The sequence below is a fragment of the Alexandromys fortis genome, unplaced genomic scaffold (assembly GCF_014885135.2).
Source record: "Alexandromys fortis isolate MF-2015 unplaced genomic scaffold, M_Fortis_MF-2015_v1.1 scaffold_38, whole genome shotgun sequence".
NCBI lineage: Eukaryota > Metazoa > Chordata > Mammalia > Rodentia > Cricetidae > Alexandromys > Alexandromys fortis.
Window position 1 is genome coordinate 12,214,367 of NW_026067916.1, and position 16,601 is coordinate 12,230,967.

General features: G+C 46.4%; 1 protein-coding gene across 1 annotated transcript in view; it reads right to left on the reverse strand.

The window, feature by feature from the left end:
* Positions 1 to 122: 122 nt before the first annotated feature.
* Fbxl13 (F-box and leucine rich repeat protein 13) overlaps positions 123 to 16,601 on the reverse strand; it is a 159,401-nt gene continuing 142,922 nt past the window's right edge. Inside the window, exons 19-21 of the mRNA XM_050139741.1 lie at positions 13,139 to 13,273; positions 4,474 to 4,637; positions 123 to 1,998 (exon numbers count right to left, since the gene is read on the reverse strand). Coding sequence (XP_049995698.1) covers positions 1,797 to 1,998; positions 4,474 to 4,637; positions 13,139 to 13,273 — 501 coding nt within the window. The 3' untranslated portion in view covers positions 123 to 1,796. The remainder of the gene's footprint in view (positions 1,999 to 4,473; positions 4,638 to 13,138; positions 13,274 to 16,601) is intronic.

Consider the following 16,601-nt stretch of genomic DNA (forward strand, 5'->3'; position numbering starts at 1 on the left):
TGCGGTGCTTGTGCGGTGAGCTGTTAAGCAAAGGATATGACGAGGCAGTACGGCAATTTTTATAATATTTTCCCACTCTTAGGCAATTAGAAAAACATTTCATGACTAAAAATAAAGTTGATAAAAGTAGCCAACAACAACCCAAAGGCCATGAATTAGAATTCAGCTGAGGATGGATGCTCAGAGTCACTAGTGGGCTGTACACAGTGGCCTCCTTACATAGCCCGCTTTTCTAAGTCCTGCCTTTCCAGTCCATTTCTCTAGCTCTGAAGTTTACCTCCTCAGGATGAGCAAACAGGCCCCTCATTCTTGTTATTAAGAAGACGTTAAGAGTTTGGAACAGGCTTTGACCATAAGGCACCTGCTGAGTTTCTTCGATGGTATAGTGGGGTCTGTTTTCCTTGACCTGGTCTTCCCCATGCAAATGTTTCTCTCCGAGAAACCAGCTGCCTCTTTTATGTCTCCCGAGTTGTGTGCACAGAACACTCGGGGGTCAGACTCCTGAAGCCAGCCCTCACACAGCTGCCACAAACCCCAAAGTTAAAGGTCTCACTTGTACTGCGGCCTTTTGGTGCAGATTTAAAACTTGCTGTTTTAACAGATCCCTTTGCTCTTGACTCCCGTGGACTTTCTACCACTGATTCCAGAAACATCCAGAAAGAGGGAGGGAAATGATTTAAAAGCCTTTAACTGATACGGGATACTCAATAATAATATGGTGAGAGACCTTTTAAAAACTTTTAAGTGTTTCAACTGTTTCAAACTGTAGGTAAACAGGCTAACCTCATTTAAGAGATAAGGGACTGAGGAAATAGCCAAAAGGCTGGTCCAGTGTCCCTGCCTCAGCGTGTGTGTAGCGGTCAGAAAAGGTGTCCGCCTGTCTGACAACATCAGATCCTAGGATGGTAAAGATAATGGATCAAATAATGGTTAAAAAAACATGACAAAAGCATATTAAATTAGTCTTCAGATAGGAAATTAAAGGCCAGTTCTTCATGGAAAAAGACTGAAAGGTGTTTTGCTTTTGTCTTTCTGGCATCCCTGTGTAGCCCAGACATGCTGAGAAGACCCAGCCAGTGTCCCAGCAGCGCCCTTTCTGGCCACATCGCTCCTGTTGAGTGTTGAATCTAGGGGTTTTTAGCTGTCCTTTATTGTCAAGTGTCTGGAAACTATGAGAAAGCTTTTTGCCTTTGAAAATGTCCCTGTCATGGATATCAAAGCTTGACAGACCTCAGAGGCGTCCATCACCTTGGCTCAAGAGCTGACTGGTTTCAGTGGCGTCTCCACTTCCTTGTCCTGGAGAGCTGACTGGTTTCAGTGGCATCTCCACTTCCTGGTCCTGGCTGGAGAGCATGTCCTACTTGCTTCAAAAACAAAAGCCATGTCTTCCGAGCTGCTTCCTGTGTTGTAACCCTGGGTCTGATCATCTCACTAAACTTAGTTTGCTTGGAACTGGAGAGATGACTTAGTGGTCAAAAGTCTTGACTGGCCTTGGAGACCCAAGTTCAGTTCCCAGCACCTACATAACTCTCACAGTCCTCTGTGACACCAGTTCTCAGACTTTGTGGACTCTGCACACACACAGTCTCACACGGGCACACATTCATTAAATAAATAAATGTTTGAAAATAAATTGACCGGTTACCGTGGGGGTCTCATGAGAGAGAGGTGATGTTTGCTTTGAAGGAAGACACAGAGGCATGTGGCTTTTCTGTGTTGTTACTGGGAGCCAGCAACTAACAATATGAACATCAAATGGAGAAACATCAAAATCAGTTCCAGATGTTCTGTTTTTCCTATTTGACGTTGGAGTCGGGACTTTCTTCATCACTGCTGAAAGCCTCTTTGACTATCAGTTCTGAGTAATTTCTAACTGGCATTCTACTGTGAGGCTCTGCGAGAGGATTGCCTTCGGAGTCATACCCAAACCATCTCGGAGGGTTGCTGGAGCTGTATTCCTGATGCTGGACCACAGCGGACATTCTGTGAGCTGCCGCCCTGCAAGGACCGTGCTGAGCATTAGCGAGCTGCAGAAAAGAAATCCCTACGGTTTTCAAACCTGACCAAATTTGGAATTGGAAACACACTATCGCCAGCCACATTCAAGGCAGAGCTTCGCTTTTGTGAGAGGAAGTTGGGAGTTGTGTGAAATGATCGGGCACCCCGGGGAAAGGATCTGTAGCTCAGCCAACTCAGGGCTCACCAGGCAGTGAGGATGTCCCTGTCCGGGCCAAAGAGCAGGAACACGAAGTCACAGCGCTTTTGAGTTCAGGCTCAGCCTGATGCAGCTCCGGTTTCTTTGATGGAGGAACAACCTGACCTCCCTCCCCTCCCTGTGATGGCTGACAATGTCAGAAAGGAGCTCGTCCTCAGAGCTCACAGACCCCTGTGGATGCAGGGTGGACTCTAGGAAGGAAGGCCCATGCTAAAAGTCCATGTAGTTTTATCTCCAGGATATATCTCTCTTGGAAAGTTGTCACTCAAATAGGTTCATAGCCAAAGGATTAAAAAATATTGTTAGACTTTCTTAGGAAGAAATAAGAAAACAACACACGTGTACATGTGTGTACACACAGATACACATTTCATCTTTGATGAACACAGATGTAAAAATTCATAGTCAAATACAGCAGCACATTAAGATCACCTGCTATAATCAAGATGATTTCACGGCAGTGATGTACAGATGGTGTAACATGCAAACCAGTAAATGTAACAGAGCATACAGAGACTCAGAACTCACAGATTAGTTCAGTAGATGCAGAAATGGCCTTTGACAACGTTAGATATCCATTTATGATAAAGACTCAAAAGTGAGAACCACTAAGGGTAGAAGGAGCATACCTCAACATAAGACGACAACAACCTATAACAAGTACACTAATTGGGGGGGGGGCATTTCCTCTAAAATCAAAAATGTGGCAAGTGTCCACTCCCTTCGCCCTTCTTCAACATCATGTTTATATTCTCAACCAAAGCAGTAAGGCAAGAAAAGGAAATGAAAAGAATACAAGGAGAAAAGGACTCAAGTTATCTGTAGACAATATGATCATAAGAGACCCCAGTGACTTTTCTCAGTAACTCTTAAGTGTGATAAATACTTTCAATAAAATATCCAGTTACAAAAAGTCAACATCCAAAGCCCAGTGGCTTTTTATATATACCAATAACATACAAAAATAAACTAGGGATGATCTCGTTGATGATAACTGAAAAGAAGCAAACATGTACAAGTGTGCAGGTACACGCACGCAAACACACAGAGCCGAGGAATAAACTTCACTAGGTAAGTAGACGATATCTACAGTGAGAACTAGAATAGCAAACAAAGCTGTGCCAAGCCTGCTGGCCCTGTCTTTGATGCAAGGACATTACACTCAGAGACAGCAGTGCCCTTGACTTTCAGGGAGAATTTGTTTAGGGAGTAAAGGACTTGAAAGTTGATCCAATTATCTGTCGCCTGTGGTTTCCGAAAGCACTGGTTTTAAAGAGTTGTGGCTCATTGATAATGAGGCTGAGAACACACTGCTAAGTTTGGGGATGGATAAATAGTGGATTGTGTAATCTAGTTCTTCAGCCAGATAGAAGCTGGCGTAAATTCAGTGCTCCTTAATGGATTTGTTAAGTCTTAGATTCTATAAAAGTTATGAGTGTATTATGCAATGTACTGGTCATCCATCTTGTCACGTGACAAGAGGTTCTGTGAAAATTATGGTATTAAAAATAAAGCTTAACAAATAGTAGGGGACTGAGAAGCAGCAGAAGGAAGCTGCTGACTCAGCACAAAGTCGCCGGGGCTTGTGGCAGCCTCACGGGGAAAGAGCGATAGTAGCCAGGCACTTATCCACGGCCACAGGAAGTACGCAGGGGGACGTGCATTTCTGTGTGTGCTCTATTGTGTGTGTGTGGGGGTCTAGTCCTCACCCCAGCTCTTCCGCCATTCTACCCACAGGCAACCTCAACTAAGTAGTGGGTCCGTGGCCCAAGTAGGAAGCAGCGAGGCTTCGGAAGGAGTCCCACTTCCCCTAGTCCCAAGTTCTTCCAGTCTGGGGTCAAAGAGCTGCTTTACTCCGGGAGGGGAACCGAGTGGACTGCATTTCAGCAGCAGAGCTAGAACTAAGTGGCAAGGGGCAGAAGTAACTGGTCGTCTGCTTGACCATAGACAGAAAGGTGCTGAAAGTAAAAGCCTTCTGTGAAAGGAATATAAAACTGTGCAGTGAATTTTAGAAGGGCATCCCTGGTTCAACTCAGAATGTTGGTTTCAGTCAAAACGTAAATGGTTGCATCTTACAAATGGTACCTCCACACGCCATCCTATCCTGGTATTTCCAGTGGTACTGCCACACGCCATCCTATCCCGGCGTTTCCAATGGTATCTCCACACGCCATGCTATCCCCGCATTTCCAATGGTACCGCCACACGCCATGTTCTCCCGGCGTTTCCAAGCCCTGCCGAACCCAGCTCTTACTTACGCGGAGATGGACCTGCAGTATCGCATCTTGAGGATCCGGAGTTGTTTGCAGCCTATTTGAAGGCCCTGAAGGATCTGGTCTGTAAGGAGGATGCAGCCAGAGATGTCCAGGATGTGCAGATAATGGCACTTTGCAGATAAGGCCTCTAGGCCTCCATCAGTAATCTGCACACAGCCAGAGGAAGAGCAGTTACTGAGCAACCCTGGCCCACAGGACGGCAGTATTTTAACTTAGGGTGCTGTAATAAAATAGATTAGGTGGCTCAGACATCAAGCACTTATTTCTTATCCTTCAGAGACCTGGGAGATGCAAGACCACGAACAATGGCTGCCCCTACGGTGTGTGGTGAGGTGCAGGGTTGCAGATGGCTGCCTCATACCGTGCTCTAGTGGCGTGGAGAACTCCAACCAGTATCCCTCATGACCTCTCCCAAACCTGTCCACCCCCCCCCAGTCCCCACTGTGTGGCGTTGTTATGTGGGCTGTTAAAGTTGGACACTGGTGGCCAGTGTGGGGGAGGGGACAAGCACTTGGCCATAGCAAACAAACCAAGGTCTTGGCAGGCTTTCTTTCCCAGAGTTTATTTCCATGATAAGCCAAGCCTGAGGTTTAACTACTTCCAAATAAGAGTAGAAGAGTAAATTGCCTCAAGGGACACCACGGGGATTCGTGATCTCGTTCTTTTTCACTTAAGCATGCTCTGGTCTGGACGAGAAACGCTGTCAGTTTTCCTTTAGCAGTGAACACTTGTGCACACTTGTGCAGGGGGGCCTTCCGTGCTTGAAATCCTCGGTGAAGCTTTACCAGTGTGGAGAGGTATGCTTAATAGCATTGTACTGCAGACCTACAAACATCTATCGCCTGAAGCTCTTCTCCATACGGGATCGAGCTTCCCTGAGAAAGGGCTGAACAGAAGAATGAGTGGCCGGTTCCGGAAAGGCACAGTGGGCGTGGGGCAAGAGGGAGATGGACAGACGCCACAGACGGCACAAGGCCCGCTCAGACCGATCTTGGCCGTGTTCCGTATCTACAAGTCTGTCCAGCTGCCCTGCAGAGCTAATTCAACTCCATTGCTAGTTTACTTCACTGACTTGGGGTCCAGCTCTTGATTTATAGATGAACTGAAACTTGCAGAGTAAACGAGATTACTCTCCCCGAAGGAATTTTTCCAGCTGGATTTAATTTCCCACTTTATTTATGCATTAGAAAACATACATGATGAGGCTTAGCTCATTGCTTTTTTAACATAAAGTTAAGAAAATGATGCAGAAAAGCCCTTTGGTTTGAAATGTATACTTTTTAAATATGGGAAAACAGATGCTTTCATTGTCTAAGTATTCCCTGTTTCTGGAACATGCTTGGACCCAAGGCTCCGAATTGTAACTGGTTCTCACAAAATTCCTCAGACATCCCTGCCATGCTGTCTGGGTCTCTGCAGACCTGGTGTTGCTGAAAAGCCTCCTTCAGCATTATAGGACAATGAGGTGATGGGGCGTGGAGTGGGAGGTTTTGACAAGGCCCTGAAAAGGAGCCCTCGTCCATAGTTCGGAAGTTCCGTGTGTCCAATAGGGAGGTGATGTCTGGGGGGTTATGACTCAAGGGCTGGGAACTGGGGGCAGAGAGGAGATGGCTAACATCCCCAACTTTCCTGGGAATACAAGATCCTGGCCTTGGCTCACTGGACAGATTGTTATTCCCAACACGGCTCCCTTGTGTCTCTGGAAAACTCTTTTGGTTTCTTTAAATTTATTTCCTATTTTGGAAGAAATAAAAGCACATTACCTTAAAGATTAGCAAAGGAGAAACAGTTACGAATATGCCACCTTAAAACATAACTACGTTTGAACATTCTACAACATGTCTTAAGTTCTAGGAAATTTGAAAAAGGTATCATGCTAAAAACGCTACCATCTTCTGCTTGACCTCTTTCTTGTTCCCTGTGATGTTTCCTGTAATGCGCTGCTGGCTAGAAGCAGCTCATGGAGCCTGTAGGAGGGCAACACCACGTCCAGTCAAAGAACTCCTCAGTTGAGAACTCACGTACAGGCAGCTGAGTGGAGGCAGCAGGTGGCTGAAGCCACATGAACAACCCCGGCAGAGTCATGGGTAGGAGAACCAACCAGACACCGGCCCAGATTGCTGGCGCATTGGCTTGGAAGCAAATAAAATGGGAGAGGTCTGGGCTGCAGAAGCATCTCTGGGGTTGAGAGTGGGTACGCCCTTGCAGAGGACCTGTGTTTGGTTCCAGCTCCCATACCAGGCTGCTTACAACTGCCTGCAGTCTAGCTCCAGTGGGAACGGCGTCTGTGGGCACTGCAGCCAGGTGCACACGCCTCCACACTGACACACATACACAACACACACAATTAAAACTAAAATGTTTTCTAAAGTTTAAAAAGATAGGCGTTGCCCAAGCCATCAGTTTCAGGGGGTGATTGGTTGCATAGCAATAGATTATATACATTATCCAACATCACATGTCGGGCATCTCATGCTGATATAGGATTTTTAAAAATCCATTGATCATTTTTCATAACCACTTTAAAACCTCTGTCTTATGACTATGTTGAAATTTCTAAACTGGAAGGATTTCCAAGATTCCATTTCCTAATAGTTTTGTAATTTTCTTAAGAGTGCCGCCAGCCAGGGACCGCGTGTGCAAATGCATAAGGGCGCCAGGGTGGTCCCCACTTAAACCACGGCTTCTCCAGTGTATTCGTGAGCCTGGCAGTCTCCCAGTGGGTGCTGGATTCACCCAGGTGGCTCCTCCTTCTCAGTCGTTAGCTCTAGAGAACACCTAGACTGCAGGATGCTGAAGGCGTAAGTCACGAACAAGGCAACACCAGTTTGGAGTTATGATTAATAGGGTGTTATTTATTTAAAGGGGAAAAAACTTACAGATCACAATCCCAGACAACAGCCATCTGCGCAACCAGGAAGGGAGTCTAGTCTCCAGCGGAGCAGGAAGAGAAGAGAGCGAGCAGAGGAAATAGCCGCTTTTTTAAAGGGAGTGAGACCACGCCCCAATGGGCTGGTATTACAGCAGCTATTGGTTGGAGGGGCGGAAAGACCTCCCGCAACACCTCCCCCTTTTATTTAAGTAAGAGAGTTCTAAACCTACTATGAAATTATATACAATAAGTACAAATATCCTATTCTAACTAGCTTAGGTCTTGTATAATAAATAACTTGGCCAAGTCGTGAGAGAAAATTAACTACATTTATATAGTCTTCAACCCCATCGAAGATCTGAGAAGGGAAATAATGTTACCTGGGTAATTAGGAAGTTCAGTAAAACAACTTCCAAAACATGCAACAAATCACAGAGACAACTAGCTACCTGGGCAATCACCCAAAGTCATGTTTGCAGCGTTGAAGCAACCAAGTTTGGCTAAGGGCTAACATAACTTACATACCATTTTCAAAGGCAAGCAACTTTTCAAAACTATCTTACCCTGTCTTGGCAGGATATGACAGTCCTGTTTTATTTATTGATGCACACTCTGTATCTCTGTCAGTTGTTGAGGTATGGGCATTTCTTTGCCCCAAGGCCAGTTCTGCCAAAAAGAAAGGCTCCAGGTGGAGTGTCTTTGGTGCTCAACATTCTCTCAGGAATAGAGCGGTGTTGCCAGGAGCAATTGTGTCTCACTACCACAAAACTCTGAGTTAGATTAAAGGCCATATTCTACAGCTCTTCAAAGAGGTTGAAGATTATCTATCTATACTGAGTATAATCTCTATATATCTAAAGAACCTGATTAGTCTAATTATAAATGACAAACTTAGATGACTATTAATCTATATAATTCTCAATATCTATCTAACTTAAAGACTAAGACAATAAACAACTGTGCAATATATGGAGACAACGATCTTCATCTGTAAACAATGTCATTACATATCAAATGTAAACAATGTTATTACATAAATAGTATCAGAGGTAGAAATGTACATTGTGATATGGTAGATGTATCAATACAATATAAGCATACTCTTATACAAAAATAGAGGTAGGAAAACTCACATTCAATATTCAATATGTCAATATACAGGAAACAGTACCAATACAATTTTCTAAAAACAGTAACTCACAAATACCAATCATCCCATCAAACCAATTAATCCCTTTTTTTTTCGAACATACCCCTAATTCCATAAAACATCTCCCCATCCCCTCAACCCCAAACCAACGACTAAAAGATGTCCCTAACCCTGAGGGCAAACTCTGTTGGGAGAGGGGACGTCGTCCTCTAAGATTGCTTCAAGCTGACATGGGGGCGATGTTCTCCTTAGGGGCTCCTGTGAAAACAAATGAAGGTAAAATTCCCAAATTAACCTTTGACCTAAGAAAATTATAACTAGTCCCTGAACGCTTTGAGAAGGCCTGGCCAGACGTGATGGGCTAAATCCACTTAAAAACCTGAGAGAGCTTAAAAATAAGGGAGAGAGAGTTTAACACAGATTTTTGCTGTTTGTTGATGGCGTGCTGTAGAGAAATTTCCTGATTCAGCAACAGCAGCAGAAAAAAAGCTGCATCATTTTAAAGCACGGCTTCCTGGGGGCTGTGCTGCCAGCGTGAACTCTGGCTTTAAAGCATTTCAAGGCTTTTATGGGACTGGATGTTTGTGTTCCCGCTTGGGATCGGAGGAGAGTGTTCTGAGACCGTGCTGATGGCTCAGTGCTCCCCGCCTGCACCTGGGCAGAAGGCCGCCACAAGGCACAGGCCGCGGCTAAGGAAGGGAGGGCTCGCCCAAGCCGAACTCGAGCGGGGGAAGGAGAGGTCCTAAAAGCCCCACGTTGGGCGCCAGATGAAGGCGTAAGTCACGAACAAGGCAACACCAGTTTGGAGTTATGATTAATAGGGTGTTATTTATTTAAAGGGGAAAAAACTTACAGATCACAATCCCAGACAACAGCCATCTGCGCAACCAGGAAGGGAGTCTAGTCTCCAGCGGAGCAGGAAGAGAAGAGAGCGAGCAGAGGAAGTAGCCGCTTTTTTAAAGGGAGTGAGACCACGCCCCAATGGGCTGGTATCACAGCAGCTATTGGTTGGAGGGGCGGAAAGACCTCCCGCAACAGGATGCAGCATCCTGAGCTGGGGGACTGGCTGGACACCCGGGCTCTGCCCCAGTCGCCCTGCAAACAGGGTGCCCCTCGGTGGCTCATCTTAGCTGTCATTTTCCCCTTCGCGATAAGGGTGAGGCTAAGTGGCTTGGCTACAGTATGAGGGAAATCAATGTCTGGTGGTGGAGGCTTCTTCTACTCTGGCGGCTGCTCTGGCCTTTGTGGGTGTCTGGTGGAGACTTCCTCCTCTATGGCGGCCGTTCTGGGCTTTGTGGGTGTCTGGTGAAGACTTCCTCCTCTATGGCGGCTGCTCTGGATTTTGTGGGTGTCTGGTGGAGACTTCCTTCTCTATAGCGGCCGTTCTGGGCTTTGGGGAGTACTGACCCCATTTGGCCTTCGATCTCTCTGCAAATCATGCTTCACGGCACTTGCTATGTATGAGCGTATTCTGTCTCAGACAAGTCATAACCAGCCTACAGAGATCCTGCGTCCTGACACCTACACCCCCAACACAAATGTGGTTAACAGTTACCCCTTGCCTACTTGAGATTTTTTTTCCCTCAGGGATGAATTGTATAAATATTTCACTATTGTCATTGATTTCGTTCTTTTCCCTTTATTCTTTGTTTCGGGCATTTTCTTTCCTTGGCATCTCAGTGCCATGAAGATGAGGAGGCTCCTGGGAAAAGCCAGCCCTCCCAGAGACAGGTAGAACAGACACTGAAATTCACCTGTGGGCATCTGGAATGGTGAGCCAGGCTCTCAACATTCTTTATGGCCCCTCAAAAACAAAGTGAGTAGAATTAATTAGGCAAAGTGAAGGGAGTGAGCCACCAGATCGGCCCAAATCAATTTCCCTTCTGCTTCTGAATCAACTAGCACAGCCTGGAGGGGAAGGCCATGCCCCGTTCTGACTGTTCTGAGGAATCCACTGCGCTTCCCTTTTCTTCCCCTCCTGTTAAGTACAGAGTGATGCATCTGATGTCAATTCATCTATGTCGGATAGTCTTTACTGAAGGTGCACGGAGAATCCCTTAGCTTCTAGAGGAATTCTGTCTCTGTAAAGAAGGAAGCCTCTCCTCCCTTCTCGGTGCTCTTTGGAGCCTTTGTTAGCAGAGCCACGGGAGAGCCTGCCCTCATCTTCCGCCTACTTGGTGCTGGAGCTGGAGCAGTTCCCCCGAGTTGTGCCGCGAGCTCTCGGAGCCCACATGCAGAATCAGGTGGCCTCTGCAGCTTCTCGACACAGCTTTCTTCCAGAACCAGGTGACATGGACCAGAAAAACATCGTTTCCCTTGTTCTGACCGAATACATTATTAAAAGGGATCATGTAGCTGGGCATGGTGGCACACACCTGTAATCTCATCATTTGGAAGGCCGAGGTCGGCGAACAGTGTCTAGTCCACAGACAGTCTAGTCCATTGACAGGTTCAAGGTTAGTCTGGCCTAAGTGTAAGACGCTGTCTCAAAAAAAAAAAAAGTTTTTCCTGTAAAGTTTCTGGCTTCAGTTTGCCCCTGCTTGCCACATCTTCTCCCCTCCTGCCTCCTCTTCTTTGTCTGATACATTAGTGTCAAGACTAAGGAGGTTCCAGACCCTCAGTCCACTCAAGCCAACAGAAAAGCAGCTGGATTTGCAGCCTGTCAAGAGTGCACAGCCCCTGAGAACCCAGCGATGCTGTTCAAATAGAAGCCAGCGGGTGTGCGTAGCAGAACCAGCTTTCAGCGGCTTGCAGTTCCCAAGCATTTTCAAGGTCTCTTTCTTCTGCCTATTTTAACCACCTCCAGCTTCTCCCTGATAACATGTTTGGATTTTTAATCTTCTGTTTAGAGACTTCCTTGCTGGTCTGAGAATGCTCGACAGGCCATTTGTGATGAGCAGTGGAGGGCTAGCCCCTGAGCGGAGGCTGTGTGTTGAGCATGGGGGGATGGCAGAGTCTCGGGAGAAGAGGTGTCTAAACTCCTGCTTGAAGGGAAGTTCTGGCAGCCACTTTCTGGATGCTGAATGAGAAGAAAACTTGCCTAAGTGTTTGCTCTCTGTGTTCAGGGGCCTCGTTTCCCCTTTCACTTTTGTGCCCAAACTCACAGTTAAACGTGGTGTTTCCCACAGAAACTGTCTGCTGCTTTACTGTCTCTAGATGGTGACAATTTTGCTCTCCTGGAGATGTTTGGCAGTATCTGGAGACATTCTTGGTTTTCAAGATGGAAACCCAGGATCCAGATGCTAGGGGCCCAGTACCTAGAGGGCAGGGGTGTTAGCTATCCAGCGGTGACAGGACTACCCCCTCCTTGTCTGCCTTGTCTGGAGCTTCCACACTGTTGGGGTTGAGAAAGCTGGATTGAGAAGGTGGTGCCCGTGCTTCTGGTTTGGTTGGGGAGGTGCACCCCGAGGTATGGGGCAGAAGAGACCTGGGCCTCTGCTCTTCCAGAATGCTAACCAGGCTTGACTTTAGTCTCCTCCCAAGGAGTCTCCTCCCTGAAGTCTACGGGACTGCTAAGCTTAAAACCCATCAGGTGTTCCCAGCTTTCTCTGCTGTGGCGTGGGGTTCAGAGCTGTCTTGGGTCACCTCAATTTGTCAAACTATTTTCGAATTCCCCCAGTCTCGTTGCTTGTTTCTTTTCCTAATTTTCTTTTCCAGATGGGCCTACTGTTCAGCTGCAATTGTGATAGGGTTTCAAGAGAAATTGTATGTGTATGTTTGATATGCCGTGTTAACCCAGACTTGGGTTTCTATAAGACAAAGAAAGTAGGTTATGTTGGACTTTGAAAGAAATAGTCCATCTTTTAAAACAAAACATGACTTCTGTGACCATTTCAGACCTCTTTATACATGGAAAAACGCCCCCCAAAATAAGTAATTTTATGTGCCACCCATTTGCGTATTCTGATGGCTGGCAGTGGGCCGTTCCCATCCCGTAGGCATTTGTACAGTCAGTGGTTACAGTAAGCGTTGTATCTTTTATAAACGAGTGTCAGGAAAGTAGCCAAACCTTGAAATTAAGCCTGAAGACGACTCCATGCCCTTTTGAGAATGGGGACACGTCTGACCACCCCTCTGAGGAAATGTCTAAAGATTTAACCCTTTACTTCCCGTGCTGTTTATTATTTACTCTGGCCCAAAGTCAGTGAAGTTATGTGTTAACACTTAGTTGTTGTGTTGTGGTTTTTTTTTTTTTTTTTTGTCCACGAGACAGGTAAATTATTTCTGTCTGGTAGAAACCCTAACCCGACGTTCTGTCTGTATTGCCCTGTAGGATAGTAACCAATTTTAGATCTAACCTGAGACCCATAATTCAACCTTCTTTCTTCAGTCCCTACCCAGTGTTTTCTAATGCTCCATGCCCTGACTTTATTTCTCTTATTCATGAATCAAATGAATCTCCAGTACATAATTTAGTTTGCATGAGAATAATGTTTTGGATGATTTTAAGTTCTACTTTGGCACAAATAAAATGCTCAAGCTATTTCCAGTTCGGCAACTGGAAGAAGCATTCAGTGGTCCCACACGCCGTGACGGAAACAAGGGAGTTCTAGGTCAGGTCTGGCCCCTGACTGCGGCCCTGCCTGGCTCCGCTCTCAGCGCCGCCCTCTGACTCCCGCACGCACCTTTGGACATCCCGCGATGTTGAGAGACGTGATTCGCGTGCAGAAGATGGCTACGGTCTTTATAATTTCGTCCGTGAGGTGGGCACAGAAGGAGACATCCAGGTGTTCCAGGTGCAGCGAGGTCCTACAGTACGACTGGAAGAGATTCCCAAGGCTGCAGGGTTTGCTTTGTGTCCCCCTTTAAATTTCCCCCCTTACTTTCCCTTAGTCTCTGTGGATCCAATACTGTGTCTGTCTGCAGCTAACTCCCCTGCAGTGGTTTATTGCGTATTCATTTGGGACCCTTCGATATAGATTTTTTGCCATGAACAATACAAATAACAAAATATTACATCCAAAATCAGGTTAGCAAAAGATACACATCAAATTATAAGTTTATCAATACTCAAATTCCTGCTAGCAAAATCCAGTTTTTCTGAAGTCACTCATGATGAAATGTGATTGGCGTATCAGTAATTAACAGGTTATATTTGTCCAGATGATTGGAGAAAAGGGCTGTGGATGTGAGAGCGGATGGCAGACACGTCGGGGGCGACGGTGGAAAGAGCATATATATTCTTTTTACTTTTTCCCATTGTGTACAACCTAGGAGAACTTGAACACGTGTGGAGCCCCCGTTTCTCTTCTAATTAGTGTGAATAATGCCTGGAGCATAGCATTGTTCTGAATGGCCAGCACGGTCATCTGTCACGGAGCGGCTCGCCGCTTCCCTACGGCAAGACCTGGACGGCCATCGGTGTGGGACTAACAGTTAATTGGATAATAAAAGCATGACCCACAAAGACACTGGGATTTGTTAGGCCATAGAGAAAACTGACATCAGGAAATTTTCAGGGAAGTGGTTGAAGCTGGGAGGTATTGAATTGAGCAAGGTAACCAAGACTTAAAAAGCCAAAACCCACATAGCTCATCTATGGACCTTGGCGTATGACGTCCATCTGTGTTTAAACAAGTGGAGGTAACGCGGAGCAGAAGGAGGCCATGGGGTGGGGTAGGCGGGATGAATGATACCAGGAGGGGGAGGGGACAGGAAAGAGAATCAACAAAAACAGTGTTTAAAAGTCCCACACTGAAACCCAGTACTGTCTGTGCTAATTTAGAAAGACTCTGTAACTCTGCGGATATTATATAAGGACAAAATGAGGAGCTGGAGGAATGGCTCAGCAGTTACTGCAGAGGACCAGAGTGTGGTTCCCAGTTCCCAAGACCAAGGTTCAGGGGATCCCATGCCCTCCTTTGGCCTCTATGGGCACACACACGATGGAGGGAATAAAAATAAAATAATAAAGTCTTTAAAATAAAAATGATATTCAAACAGAGGCAGGCGGATCTCTGTGAGTTCGATACCAGCCTGGTCTACAGAGCTAGTTCCAGGACAGGCTCCAAAGCCACAGAGAAACCCTGTCTCGAAAAAAAAAAATGATATTCAAAGAACAAAATGATCCACAGGAATAAAGCTAAATATGTGACTGTAAGAATAGAATAAATCAAGACAAGTGGAGATCAGATGCCATTACTAATTCCAAGTAGTACAAGAGAAGTCCACCTCACCACAGTAACCATGGCAACCATCAGCCACTCCCCCTCACCACTGTAACCATGGCACCATCAGCCACTCCCCCTCCACACCACTGTAACCCTGGCAACCCTCAGCCACTCCCCTTCACCACTGTAGCCATGGCACCATCATCCACTCCCCCTCCACACCACTGTAACCATCAGTCTCTCCCCAGGTGCATTGTGCACTCTGAAAAGTGCTCAGGTGCTTAGAGTTCTCTGTACTTAACCCTTCACCATTAATTTTACTTTGAGTATTAGATTTGGCAACTCTACTGGGTTCCTAGATAATAGCTCTTATTTCTCTGAAACTGGATGCCCACTGGGCTACATGCCAGCCTTGCTTTGGGGACTGAGGAAGGACTTGAGTGTCAGGTAAACTCATGGCTGTCAGACTGACGCTAACGTGAGTGCCTCTCTCCCTCCGTTTCTGCCATCTGTGTTTGTTTTAGAGCTAAGGATGAGGAAGAGCTGGTGCACAGCTACAGACAAGGGGACATTTAGAGGAGATACAGTCTAGCAAGGCACCCAGCTCTGGGCGGGGAGGAGTAGTAATAGGACCCATCCTTAAGGATGGTTACACAGATAGTATGTGTAATGTGTTTGTATATATGATATAGCTACTGCTAAAGTTCCGTGCTTATGGAGTATGATCAGAGGAAGACTGTACAGGAACTGCTAGTGCGTAGCACATGGTGAGTCCTCATAAAGTTTAGTGCTTGCCTTAGCTACACATGAACTGAAGTTGGAAGCACCCAGACGAGATTAACTTGATCCACTGTCAAGGATAGCAGGCGTGTTGGAGGGGAAAAGGTCAACGGGTGATTACTACAGTTGATGGTGATGTCATTGTGTTTGTTTTTAATCACTGCGAGAAAACACTGACCAGAAGCAGCCTGAAGGATGAAAGGGTTATTTCACCTTACTGCTTCAGGTCACAGTCCATCCCTACAGCAACCATGACCACTCACTCACTCTCCACCAGCCCAGGGGCAGCACTGCCTGGGGTGGGATGAGCCTTCCCACTCCACAGACTTGACCCATTGGCCAATCTGACGGAGCCATTTTCTCAGCTGAGGTTCCCCTCCTGAGATGACCCGTGCTCATGAGAAGCTGACAGAAGCCTAGGCAACACAGTCCAGGTAGATGTGAAAACTTCTCAGCACAGAACAGTAAGCACACAGAGAATGGGTGATGCCGAGCCTGAGAATACACACGCAGTGAATGCACACATCCATATACTGTGATGTGCGACAGTTTGGACAGCAGAAACTGTAAATCCATTGGGAAGGACTACGTGTCAGCTGCTGGTAGCTTTTCTGTGACACCACTGTTAATAACTGGATACTGACGGCGAGAAAGCCGGCTTGGCCATCATCCCTCTCTGACCGCAGCAGCCAACTCTGATGACAGAGCCCATGCAGAACTGGCATTTTCCATGGGGCTCAGCACTTTCTGGGCCTGACTCACCCTGGGTTGTGACTAACTTCACATGGAAATCTGTAATGTCTAGAACCAAGCGATCCAGGAATTGGAAGGGGTCACTGTTCGGGGACAGAAGGGTCGCTGGATATAAACAAGCTCGGGGAACACCCAGGGTGGTACCGAGGGAATCCACCTTTGACCAGAATCGATGGCTTTGTCTCTCAGCTCACTCGCCGATAGGACTATAGTGAACCTCTTGGGATCCTTTCTGGAACTGTGCTAGTTTCAAGGGCTTCCACAAGGACCCCATTAGAACATAGTATATTCTCAGTTAGTACGGGTTGTGGATTGGTCCTATGCACGTGTCTTCCAGAAAATTAAGTCTGTCTTAATAACACGAGAATTTTGATATTGCAAGGTGGGGGAGTAATATTGTTTCCTCTTAGAGAGCGGGCAAAGAGACAAGTCATAGCGCCAACGG